This window comes from Myxine glutinosa, chromosome 1, assembly GCF_964187855.1.
Source record: "Myxine glutinosa chromosome 1, kmMyxGlut1.1, whole genome shotgun sequence".
NCBI lineage: Eukaryota > Metazoa > Chordata > Myxini > Myxiniformes > Myxinidae > Myxine > Myxine glutinosa.
Window position 1 is genome coordinate 55,275,790 of NC_136261.1, and position 13,566 is coordinate 55,289,355.

At 44.4% G+C, this 13,566-nt stretch overlaps 1 protein-coding gene across 1 annotated transcript in view; it reads right to left on the reverse strand.

Annotated features, from left to right (window-relative positions):
* Positions 1–13,566, reverse strand: part of LOC137424248 (uncharacterized) — a 207,243-nt gene that overhangs the window by 101,843 nt on the left and 91,834 nt on the right. Inside the window, exons 34-44 of the mRNA XM_078771992.1 lie at positions 12,752–12,871; positions 12,469–12,594; positions 12,239–12,358; positions 11,799–11,921; positions 10,418–10,534; positions 9,935–10,054; positions 8,374–8,478; positions 7,877–7,996; positions 7,651–7,767; positions 5,326–5,451; positions 5,024–5,128 (exon numbers count right to left, since the gene is read on the reverse strand). Of these exons, the coding sequence (XP_078628118.1) occupies positions 5,024–5,128; positions 5,326–5,451; positions 7,651–7,767; positions 7,877–7,996; positions 8,374–8,478; positions 9,935–10,054; positions 10,418–10,534; positions 11,799–11,921; positions 12,239–12,358; positions 12,469–12,594; positions 12,752–12,871 (1,299 nt within the window). The remainder of the gene's footprint in view (positions 1–5,023; positions 5,129–5,325; positions 5,452–7,650; positions 7,768–7,876; positions 7,997–8,373; positions 8,479–9,934; positions 10,055–10,417; positions 10,535–11,798; positions 11,922–12,238; positions 12,359–12,468; positions 12,595–12,751; positions 12,872–13,566) is intronic.

Consider the following 13,566-nt stretch of genomic DNA (forward strand, 5'->3'; position numbering starts at 1 on the left):
GAAGCTTTTTCAATGGATGGGGCAAATGGAATAAGAGAAAATAACACCTGATGGAAACCAGGTGAAAAGGGATTGCCACAAAATTGTTCATCCAAAGGTGATTTTGCAGATTGTTTAAACTTTCCTGATTACTCTACCATTGTTGAGTTGTATATTTGTGCAGGTATCAAATTATCTTTACATTTTCATGAACTCAAACACACAAACACACAAACACACACACACACACACACACACACACACACACACACACACACACACACACACACACACACACACACACACACACATTATTAATTGTACAGTATCGGATATTCCGAAAATATAACATTCCTAGTATAAAATCCCATCAAATACGATGGGTTGGAACAGTTTATTCGACGGTGCAGTCTGGCGAGCGTGCCAAAGTCTGAAGCCTGGGCCTTTTTTTTTTTTTTTTTTTGTATACACAGTCGAGGCTCGTGAAACAGCTAACAATTATCAAACAAACAAATCAAACAAACAAGCAAACAAAGTATATAAAAAGGGGAGCGGTCGACAAGATGGGGAGAGAAGGGGAGGAAGCACACAAACACAACATTTGAGAGCAGGGACATCGGGAGATGTTTTTGGAGGGAGAGGGCCTGGGGGGAGGCAGGATAGGTATAAAACGCAAAGACACCAAGGACTTCCAGGAAAGAAGTCAAAAGTCACCTCAAAAAAGTGGATTTTGGGTGAAATTAGCGGGGGTAGAAAAGATCAAGGTTTTGGATTGGGGAAGATAAGAGATGGTGGTGAACAGCCGTTTTAAAGACCTGGAGGGAGGAGTGGGATTGAAGAGAGTGAGGGAGTTTGTTCCAGAGGTGGGAGAAAAGAGGAATGAAGGAGTGAAGGTGAGCAGAGAGTCTTGATTTTGGCAGTTTAACCATAAGAGGGTTGCAGGCAGATCTTGTGCGACCTGCAGGAATATTTGGGGGACAGAGCCCAGAGAGAGCTGGCGGAGCAAGGCCGGAGAGGAGTTGGTAGAAGACGGAAAGAACACCAACCTGCCTGCGGTGATTAAGTGAAAGGCCCTCGGAGATAGCGTCATCGCGGGAGATTCCAATGATTCTGAACGCGTAGGTTTCAACAGCGTGAAGACGAGCTAGGTGTGAGGCAGGAGCACCAGCCCAGAGGGGAGAGCAGTACTCCATTGAGCTGCGGATGAAAGCCTTGTATGTGGTGAGGAGCTCAGGTGCGCCAAGGAAGGACTTCGCACGACGGAGGATGCCCAGTCGACAACTGGCTTTGGAGGCCAGCTTGGAAATGTGGTTTTCCCAGGAAAGATCATGGCAGATAGTGAGACCCAAAAGCTTGAGTGACAGAACTTCTTGGAGAGGATTATTCAGAAAGTAGATGGGAGGGTTGTCCAGTCGGTCTTTTCGGAGAGACATCGTAAGAGTGTGAGATTTGTCAGGATTCAAAGACATGTTCCACTTGTTTGCCAAGTCTGTGATTTTGTCCAGGTCTGCAGAGAGTGAGGAGGCTGCAGACTGCCGATCTGAGGGATGAGGAATGGAGCGGCAGAGAGTGGAGTCATCAGCAAAGAGATAGAGAGGATTTTCAAGAGAGTCAGAGAGATCATTGATGAAGACCAGAAAAAGCTCAGGGCCCAGAACACTGCGTTGGGGAACTCCAGCCTGAACAGGAAGAGGAGGTGAGAGAAACCCATTCAGGGCCACACGTTGACGACGACTGGAGAGGAAGTCCACCAGCCATGCGTGGAGATTTCCATGGATACCAAAGGAGGAGAGTTTGGTGAGCAGAGCGGGGTGCCAGACCGTATCGAAGGCACGTGATATGTCGAGGGATACAGCTCTAATTTCCTGTTTGGCATTGAGGACCTCCATCCATTGTTGAGACAGCAGAAGCAGCATGTCCAGAGTAGAGTGACCTGGTCTGAAACCAAATTGATGATCAGAGATAAAGCCATTGGAGAAGAGGAAAGATTTCATATCCGAAGCAATGATGGAATCCATGACTTTGCTGATAATTGGGAGAAGGCTGATTGGTCTGTAGTTGCTAGGATCTGTTTTTGCACCTTTTTGTGCAAAGCGGTGATGTTGGCTGATTTCCAGCAGATGGCAGTTGACCTTGAGCAAAAGAGAGGGTGAAGAGAACAGAGAGAGGGAGTGAAACAGCGGAAGAACAGGATTTTATGACCCGTGGGCTGATGCCGTCAGGTCCAGTTGCAGAATCAGAGTCGAGGGTTGACAGAAACTTTTCCACCTTGTCAGGAGGAAAGGACACGGAGTCCAGGAGCAGCTGGGTACGACTAGGTATGGTGGGTACAGAGAGGGATGGGTTTGGGACACAAGATTTAGAGGCAAACACAGAGTTGAGGCATTCAGCTTTTTCACGTGCGGAGTCAGCTGTGTAGCCGTTTGAGGTAAGGGAGGGGATGGAGGGGGAACAAACACCAGAAACAGATTTGACCAGACGGCACCAGGATTTGGAAGAGGGAGACAGATAAGAGAGTTCGGTCTTGAGAACGGAGAGATATTGTTTCCTGGCTCTCCTGAGGGTGGACACACACTTGTTTCGGGCTTTGTGAAAGGAAATGAGATTTCCTTCCGTTGGATTTGCTTTCCAGGAGACGAAGGCAAGTTGTTTCTGGGCAACAGCCTCACCACAAGATTCCGTGTACCATGGACGGGAGGAAGGGTATGACAACTGAAGACGAGATGGGATAAATCTGTGCATGAGAGAGAGCAATTTACTTTGGAAGAATTCCCAGGATGAGTTGATGTCAGAGGTGGTAGAGATGGGAGACCAGTCCAGATGATTGATGGTTGCCTGAAGACCGTGCCAGTTGGCCTGAGTGAAATGCCAGACTCGTCGACGCTGAGCAGGCTCCCTGAGAATGGTCAGAGAGATGTCCACTTTAACAAGGACATGATCAGATGATCCGATTGGAGCAGAAGAAGAGCAGCAGACATTTTCAGGGAAGTTAGTCATAACCAAGTCCAGAAGAGAAGATGCTCTGTTGACTGAGTTCTGGGTCGGGAAATTGACAGATTGTGTCAGTCCCAGTGAGTCGCAGAAGTCCTTTGCTGAGGAGCCATGGCTGGTGAGAGAGGTACCCACACCCAGCCAACTGGCACGGTGACAATTGAAATCACCACATATGAGGAAGAGAGAGTTGGGATGAGTAGATAGAAGTTGGTCCATATTATCAGACAGCGAGATATAGATGGAGTCATCACTGTTTGGTGGACGGTACAACACACATATGAACAAGAGGTGGGAGCGAAGGGGAAGCCGTAGCCAGAGGTATTCCTGGGGGTGAGGTGGAGAGAGTACAGTGCAGGGCGTGTGAGGAAGAGAGTTTTTGATAAAGATAGCAACCCCACCTCCAGGACGAGGCTCAGGTCTATCATACCGGAGGAGGGAGTAACCCGGGAGAGATACTAAGGAATCAGAGACATCATGAAGGAGGAAAGTTTCTGTTAAGCAGATCACGTCTGGTTTGACAGAAGCAACCTGTATGGAGAGATCAGTCAAGTTTGAACGAAGGCCCCGGATGTTTGAGGTCCATTCCGTTAATGAAGAGGAAGGGGAGCATCGGATACAGAACAGGGGGGAGGAGGGGTAGGGTAAGATGTGGAAGAGGTGGAAGAGGTAGGGAGAGCTGTTGAAGGTGTGTCAGAGATTTCAGAATAGCTCGGAGAAAGGGAAGGATGGGGTGGACAAAAGGTTTGATGGTGATTGGGTGAGGCACAATGAGGTGTTATTTGAGGAGGGGGAAGAGCGAGGCAGAAGGTTGGGGGAGATGGAGGTGAGAGTTGGAAGGGGGAAGAAGTGGGGAGGACGCTTTGAGGAGGGGGAGTGAGAGGGGGGAAAAGTGTCTGTGTCTGGTTTGCCTAGAGGGCCTAGTGTCTGGTTTTCTTTTATCTTCTTTATTTATGAGACATCATGCACATGTAAACGGACACTCGTTAGCTCAACTGGAGTTTCAGCCGGTGAGATTATGCGATCGAGCAGTGTCCATAGGTAAATCAGTCAGTGAGTGAGTGAGTGAGTAAACATTTAGTCATTATTGCTTGAACCAAACACACAGTTTTGATGAAACTTTGCCATAATCTTCATATATGAAGCCGAAAGAAGGTGCATCAACATCTGCGTTTATTGAGGGCGCCGATGGGGGAGGGGAAGGGGGTGGTTTGACCCACAAAATGGCTATTTGCTCTCTTCTCCAAATCTACACACACAATTTATTTCAATGAAACTTGATCCCAACCTTCATCGCCCATTATGTACCAAAGTTTGTTCACGACATTAATAATATAAGGGTCCGGGGGAGGGGGGTGTGGGGGGGGTGGGGGTCTGTACCTCCACCTCCTGATCAATGTGAGCTGCAGGACCCGCAGTCGTAATTATTTATTTTGTTACTTTGTGCACGTTACACATCATGTGCAGCGAATTTCACCCCCCTGTACCTTGTATTTATTGTTATTTTTAAAAAACGCTTCTGTACACCACCCTTGAGGCTCGGTCTGCAAACCACCATCTACATTTCCAATAGAAGAGACACATTTACTATTTTATGGAAACTTCCTTCCAAATTTGTTTTACCCACAAAAATAGACCGGAGTGAAAACAAATTTGTGTTAAAATATTGGCCTTTAAAACCTTCACTTTGAGGGAACAGAATCTTTACAAACACACAAACAGACGTGTTTTATTTGTTAGATCATTTGAAGGATTGCTGTCAACCTGTGCATGTGTTAAATGATATTACCTACATGAAACCCACCTGTACAGGTACCACCATACAGGGTTCTTGTCTGGAAGCAATGCAGGAAGCATATTCCCCTTTTAAAGAATTATAAACTGTATGGTCGAATGCTTTTACCTTTGGAAGAGCATTTATAATTTATAAACTTTACATTTAGGTAAACTCAAACATACCAACACACAAATAAGCACACACACAAACACATGTAGATCATTAATTTGATATCAGCATGTTAAACCTGTGAGGTTTTTAACACGTTGGACTCACCTGCACAGGTGATTCCATTCCCGCTCCAGCCGACGTGACAAACACAGCTACCTGCCTGGCAGTCGGCATTGGAATTGCACGATTCTCCTCCACACGGACCGGAGGCTGGAAGAAATGGACACAAGTTATCACATTGGGGCCCAAAAAGTACCCACAACCTTCACTAAAAAGAATACTCGGCTTCAGATAAATCACAGCTTTTCCATCTTTGTTATCAAATTCTCATGAAGAAAAGTAAAAAAAACTGATGTATAAAAAAAATAACAATTTAAAATCATGTGAAACTATTGGAAAGATCTTACCTTCACAAGTTGTAGAACTTCCAGGTACAAACTGCTGTCCGGGAGGACATGAGCACTCAAAGCTTCCAGCTGTGTTCAGACACGTGTGGCTGCATCCGCCGTTATTTGAGGAGCATTCGTCAAGGTCTGTGAACATAAATCCATGAAAATAAATCAATATCTATTGGAATAATTTCATGAACAGCGAAACTGAAAAAAAAAAATTCATTATTTTCCATCCTTTTCGCAAACCCATTTCAATATCTCACCATTCTCAAGACTGAACTCTCTTATCTGTCTCCCTCTTCCAAATCCTGGTGGCGTCTGGTCAAATCTGTTTCTGGTGTTTGTTCCCCCTCCATCCCCTCCCTCACCTCAAACGGCTTAACGGCTGACTCCGCACGTGAAAAAGCTGAATGCCTCAACTCTGTGTTTGCCTCTAAATCTTGTGTCCCAAACCCATCCCTCTCTGTACCCACCGTACCCAGTCGTACCCAGGTGCTCCTGGACTCTGTGTCCTTTCCTCCTGACAAGGTGGAAAAGTTTCTGTCAACCCTCGACTCTGATTCTGCAACTGGTCCTGACGGCATCAGCCCACGGGTCCTAAAATCATGTTCTTCTGCTCTTTCACTCCCTCTTTCTGTTCTCTTCACCCTCTCTTTTGCTCAAGGTCATCTGCCATCTGCTTGGAAATCAGCCAACATCACCGCTTTGCACAAAAAAGGTGCAAAAACAGATCCCAGCAACTACAGACCAATCAGCCTTCTCCCAATTATCAGCAAAGTCATGGAATCCATCATTGCTTCAGATATTAAATCTTTCCTCTTCTCCAATGGCTTGATCTCTGATGATCATCAATTTGGTTTCAGACCTGGTCACTCTACTCTGGACATGCTGCTTCTGCTTTCTCAACAATGGATGGAGGTCCTCAACGCCAAACAGGAAATTAGAGCTGTCTCCCTTGACATTTCACGTGCCTTCGATACGGTCTGGCACCCTGCTCTGCTCTCCAAACTCTCCTCCTTTGGTATCCATGAAAATCTCCACGCATGGCTGGCGGACTTCCTCTCTGGTCGTAGTCAACGTGTGGCCCTGAATGGGTTTCTCTCATCTCCTCTTCCTGTTCAGGCTGGAGTTCCCCAAGGTAGTGTTCTGGGCCCTGTGCTTTTTCTGGTCTTCATCAATGATCTCTCTGACTCTCTTGAAAATCCTCTCTATCTCTTTGCTGGCGACTCTACTCTCTGTCGCTCCATTCCTCATCCCTCAGATCGGCAGTCTGCAGCCTCCTCACTCTCTGCAGACCTGGACAAAATCACAGACTGGTCAAACAAGTGGAACATGTCTTTCAATGCTGACAAATCTCACACTCTTACAATGTCTCTCCGAAAGGACCGACTGGACAACCCTCCCATCTACTTTCTCAACAATCCTCTCCAAGAAGTTCTGTCACTCAAGCTTTTGGGTCTCACTATCTGCCATGATCTTTCTTGGGAAAACCACATTTCCAAGCTGGCCTCCAAAGCCAGTCGCCGACTGGGCATCCTCCGTCGTGCGAAGTCCTTCCTTGGCACACCTGAGCTCCTCACCACATACAAGGCTTTCATCCGCAGCTCAATGGAAAACTGTTCCCCCCTCTGGGCTGGTGCTCCTGCCTCACACCTTGCTCGGCTTCACGCTGTTGATGCCAAAGCTTTCAGAATCATTGGAATCTCCTGCGATGTAGTCAACGCCGAGGGCCTTTCACTCACTCACCGCAGGCAGGTTGGTGGTCTTTCTGTCTTCTACCGACTCCTCTCCGGCCTTGCTCCCCCAGCTCTCTCTGTGCTCTATCCCCCCAATATTCCTTCAGGTCGCACAAGATCTGCCTGCAACCCTCTTATGGTTAAACTGCCAAAGTCTAGGCTCTCTGCTCACCTTCACTCTTTCATTCCCCTTTTCTCCCGCCTCTGGAACAAACTCCCCCACTCCCTTCAATCCCACTCCTCCCTCCAGTTCTTTAAAACAGCTGTTCACCACCATCTCTTATCTTCCCCCATCGAAAACCTTGATCTTTTCTACCCCCGGTAATTCACCCCAGAGTCCTTGCAGTGTTCATATGTTTTAATCCTCTCCCACCTCCCCCCAAGTCCTCCCGATGTCCCTGCTCTCAAATGTTGTGTTTGTGTCCTTCCCCTTCTTCCCCCTCTCTTTTGTGTCCTCCCCCCTCTCTCCCCATCTTGTCTGCCGCTCCCCTTTTTTTTTGTGTTTTGTGTGTCGGTCTGTCTTTTTGTGTGATTAATGTTTGCTCTTTCACGAGCCTCGATCTTGTATACAAAAAAAACAAACAAACAAAAAAAAAAAACCCACCTAAACAGCTGTGTCCCTCTACTGTGTAGCCAGTCATGCAGGTACAGATGTAAGAACCAGCGGTGTTCTCACACACATGGTTGCATCCGCCGTTGATTGAGGAGCATTCATTAATATCTGTTAAAATAAATCCATGAAAATAAATCAATATCTATTGGAATAATTTCATAAACGGCAGAACCGAATGAAATATTTTCATGATTTTCCATCCTTTTCACAAACCCACCTGTACAGGTGTGTCCATCTCCTGTGTAACCTCTCGAGCAGGTACAGATATAAGAACCCACGGTATTTGAGCATGTGGCTTTTGGGTGGCAAGTAGTCGGAGAAGAACATTCATTGTTATCTGAAGAAGAAGACCATATAATAAATATAATTATATGGGGTATCAGGTATCATCGGGGTATGATTAGGGTTATTCTTTGAAACTTTTTCTGTAGATCAGGCAGATGTGAGAAAAGGAAATAACACCTGATGGAACCTAGCTGAACAAGGAAAGCAGAATTGCCACAAAATTGTACATCTGAAGGTGATTTTGGAGATAGATTCAACTTTACTGTATACTCGTCCATTGGTTGATTTGTATACAGGCACAAAAACCCAAACATGCCAACACAGAAACATAGACACACACACACACACACACATGCAAACGCATCCACACATTCACAAATTTGACGACAGCATGTTAAACCTATAAAAATTTTAACGCGTCGGCCTCACCTGAACAGATGAGTCCATCCCCGGTCCAGCCGACTCGACAAACACAGCCACCTGAGATGCAGTAGGCATTGGAATCGCACGTTTCTCCTCCACAAGAACCAGAGGCTGGAAGAAATGGACAGAAATCATCACAATGGGTCTCCAAAAGTTCCAACAACCTTCACTTAAAAGGATACCTTCGATTGAATTTTGTACTCGGTGGAAATATTCACAATCTAGGAGGAAGTGTTGATTTGTGCAGGTGGGTTCTCAGGTACCGAATAATTCATGACAGAATTGTAAAGGTGGGTTCTCAGGTACCGAATAATTCATGACAGAATTGTAAAGGTGGGTCCCTCAGGTACCGAATAATTCACGACTTGTCATGAGCACGCCTGAAGCTCTGCCGAGGATGAGTCTCCTTCATTTCAATAGTTCTTGTTTAAATTTGATTGCAAGTTGTTTTAGAATAGTGATCCACACTCAGTCTTCGTCAAAGATAATGTTCCAAATGAGAATGCATTTTCCATGGCGAGACACACTCCAGGTGGTTTGCATTTGACGAATCGGAAAAGGTGATTGGTATTTGGTAGTGACGGTACCAGCACACAGGGGGCTGTTCTTTTCTGGAGACAATTTTGGAACCCTCGTCCCCTTTTAAATAATTATAAACTGTTTGGGACGATGCTTGATGCCTTTGGAAGAGCATTTATAATGGGATTTCATCATTCCGGGAATTGAACATGGCGGAAACATCAATGAGTTTCTGGTCAAATGTTTCGAACACGACTTCATGAAATAAACAAGAGAGTTCATAGAACACCCAACATGCACATTATTTAGAAAAGTGATATGGAAAGTTAATTTCAACTTTTGCTTTGCTTTTCCGAGCACGATCTACATTAGATATATTCGTGAACTTTGAATAAAAGGTGTGATGGCAAACATACGAAGCCAATGGGTCGGACCGAACAGTCCAAACTTCGGGCAACTCTTCTCGGATAAACTGACAATTTTTGAACGATCTTTGAAAAAAAGATGCACTTAAACCGCCGCTGATGCACCATCTTTTACACCACCTTATTTAGCACGTTACATTAGTTATTCGTGCGTGTGTGTTGTTTGTGTCCTTGTTAACATCCCTAAAACAGTAAGTTTCCTGTTTGGAATGATTTTCAATTTTGTTTCACTGCCAGACATGCAGAGTAAAAAAATTACCTTACTCCTCCGTATGCATGTGTCATCGGGACGAGATTCCGTACATTTTGCCAAATTCTGCCGTACATATTGCCACAGTACGGTTAAGCTGCAGGTTCGGGTTCCCATCTATGTTCTACAGCGTTCAAAGTATCAAATTAAGTTGAAATTGAGGAGTTCATCGATTATTATCAACTGACATCTGTCAGACAGACAAAGTGAACCAATTCCTTACGTGCGTGGGGTAACAATGTGTGTAATTCGCATTACAAGCTTACGTTGTAAATTAATAAATAGTTCATTACATCCACCTTTAATCAAAAGGTACCTGATGCTATAATTACTGAAGTTGATAAACAGGTTTCAAATTCTGTCATAAACCTACGTGTGCAGGTGTGTCCATCTCCAGTGTAGCCACTCGAGCAGGTACAGATGTAAGAACCAGCGGTGTTTAAGCATGTGGCATTTGGATGGCAAATCGTCCGAGAAGAACATTCGTTGTTGTCTGATGAAGAAAACCGTACATGGAATATAATTCAATTGAAATAAAATAATCAGGTTTTCAGTTTGAAATGTTTTCAGCAGATGAGGCCGATGTGATGAGAGGAAACGACACCTGATGGGAAACAGGTGAACAGGAAAAGCAAAATTGCCACAAAATTGTACATCTGAAAGGTGATTTGAAAAAAATATATTCCCAGAGTGTTGACGGTCCGCTCCATGGATTGAACCAAGTTTTCCTAATGGGAAATTAAAATTATCATGAAAAGAAACTGAGGGCAAAGTTCCACCGACGTACGAGATATGTACCGCTATAATTTTTGGAAAGGTAAAGTCACACTCATTGTAATTTTTCCTGATTTCCCACCTGTGCAGTTGTATCCGTTCCCAAAGTAGCCAGCTTGGCAGATGCATGAGTAAGAACCGACTGTGTTCCGACACTCTGCATTGGAATCGCAAACCAGGCCATCACATTCGTTCACATCTGCACGGAAACAAATGTGACAAAGAGGGATTTTTAGAGGTCATTGTCAAGGCTGACAGGAGAGCCCAGAGGTGTGCACACTCTTCTCTGCTCTGTCTAGCCTGGGTTTGAATCTAGATGCAGCTATAAACTGCCATCCTGCTGTTTCACATGGAGGGCGAGGCATCGATGTGTGCGTCCCTCGGAAGGATGCTAAGGTGGAGGACCCATCCCTCAGTACTGGTCATTGATGAAGCACAATGTTCAGTGTCTTTTAGTAAGACGAGGTGAGTTGCAACCAGCACCCTGAACAAAGTCTGACATGGCCAGCTGGTTCTGTGAAATATTTGCTCCAAAAAAGTTCCTTTGACCGACCCCACATGAAGTTGAGGATACTTTCACCATTAAAGTCATCAAAGCCGGTGGTTGCAAGTGGCAATAATTGTGAACAAAGAGAAAACTAGAATGGCATTCAGTGGAGCGCATACCTCTGCCAGGTTGAACAGTTTCTGTTGTGTATCCAACTGATAGGCCGGATCTGCATCCATACCTTAATCAAAAACAAATCGGCTTGTTCTTGTCATCTACCCAAATCATCCACTAAGTTTCGTCCAAATCCATGCACAACTTTTTGAGATATCATGTTAGATATCGTTTTTGGCCTAATCTCTCAATGGTGAAGAATCAATTCAGAATTAAACAATTCTCGTATCCGAATCCATATTCAGATGTTCACCAAAATCGAAATAAATTTGTCCTCGTCACACAACCAACATGGCCACAACATTTCGTCCAAATCCGTACATCATTGCGAGAGATAACCTGCTCACAGACAGAGAAACAGACAGACAGGCAGACAGACAAACAGGCAGATAGGCAGGCAGACAGACAAGGCAGGCAGACAGACAGGCAAACAGTCAGGCAGACAGACAGACAAACATACAGACAGACAGACAAACATGTAGACAGACAGGGGTGAAAACACATTCTCCGTCCACCTTCAGTGGCAGAGGTAATAAAGTAGATTCAGTCGAAAAGCCGATTCAGTTCTAAGAAGTTATTATCACAGGTCTCTTAAACATCAGGATGCTGTTTCTTATTACAAATATTGTCCACAAATGACGTCACAATGTATGAGCAAATCCCTCTCCTAAGGATTATATTTTTCGGATGTATCTTCAATAGATCTTGAATCACCCTGGGAAAATACTTCCCATTCAAGCAAGACGTTTTCAAAGATAACAATATAACTTTGGTTCCAGAACGCGTAAAGGTTTTTGCTTACCTTCGCACTCCATTCTTGATGAAGACAGTTGATATCCGTCATGGCAGGAACAGTAAAAGCTGCCATCTGTGTTGTAGCAGACTTGATTGCATCCTCCATTTCCCGTCGTGCACTCGTTAACATCTGAGAAAATAATCCGTCATGGTTATCTTTTCATTGTTTAAGGACTCTTGTGGGGTTTTCTTTCACGTTCGTTCATAATTTGATTGGTGATGTTACAAATCGAAAAAATTGTAATGCTTGTCGAACTTAATTCGACAGACGAGCAAAACCGATGCACGTCTCATGAGATTTGATGGCATTCTCATCGGATTTCTATCAGACTTTATGAGAAATCGTAGATGTTTTGTCAAAGGCCGACGACATAAAATCGGTATTGGTTTTGAGTTTACAAATAAGTGGTGAATCGCAGCGATTGGACGGTTCTGGACCAGACTGACCTGTGCAGCTGTGTCCATCTCCAGTATAGCCGCCATTACAGGTGCAGGAAGACGAACCGAGAGTGTTTGTGCATGTTGCGTTTGGATGACAGGCCTCGGGAATAGAACATTCATTGACGTCTGAGTGAAGATAAAAGGCAGTTCTGTTTGAAGTAAAGCTTTAGCATCTCGCATTAATCATGCAATAATTGTATGTCATGGAAGTACACAGGAGGGGACCATCAATTTACCTTCACATTGTGTCTCACTGCCAGCAGAGAACTCGTAACCAGACTGGCAGGTGCAGAAGAAACTCCCATTGGTGTTTTGACAAAGCTGGTTGCATCCTCCATTACTTGTGAAGCATTCATCTATGTCTGATAGAAAGTATTGCATGCAACATACATACTGCAGGTAACAACACCACAATTATCCATTGGGGATTTTTCGAAATTACTTTTTCGTGCATCGAAAAAGAAAAAACATCAAAGCGAATGGGGATTTTCGAGGAGAACATTTTCCCACTAATCCTACCTGTGCACGTCCTTCCATTTCCAGTGTATCCGGATTTGCAGTTGCAGCTGAAGGAACCAACTGTGTTCATGCAGTTAGCGTCATGGTGGCACACGTTGGTGTTCAAGCACTCGTTCACATCTGAAGGGGTAAAGCAGTTTAAATGGGTATGACGTGACACAGTTGTTTAGGAAGGATATAAAATGCACACATGACTTAAATAAACATTTTCAATTCTGAGGTTTGCCAGTGAAGATCACCAAGCACTATCAGAATACCGAATCACCAATAGAAATATAATTAGGTAATCGAAAGAAATTAAAAAGAAGATGTGGAAGAAAGATTAATGAGAAACAAATTTTATGATTTTTCTGTCATCAACTGCAGTTGTTTTCCTTGGCCGACCTGGCAATTGTCTATTGCTAAGTAGTACACTCGTGGTTGTTTGTTATTCAAGATACTCCAAATTGTTGTATTTGCTACGCCGAGTTTTTGTGCTATGGTTCTAATTGAATGACCCTGTTCTCTCAGCTTCCAAATTGCTTGCTTTTCTTTCATAAACAGTTCTCTGGTCTTCCTGTTGGTTTATGCCTACTGACTCCAAAGGCAAAAGCAAATGCTAAAACCAAGATTAGACAATCACAGCTCTTTAAATCATGGCATCACCATGCCTAGATCAAAAGAGCTCTCTGAGGCCTTCAGAAAGAAGGTTATAGATGCCTACGAGTCTGGGGAGGGATTTAAAAAGATCTCCAAACAATTTGAAATCAATCATTCGACTGTCCGGAAGATCAGCTACAAGTGGAGAAGATTCCAAACAACTGCCAACTTGTTCA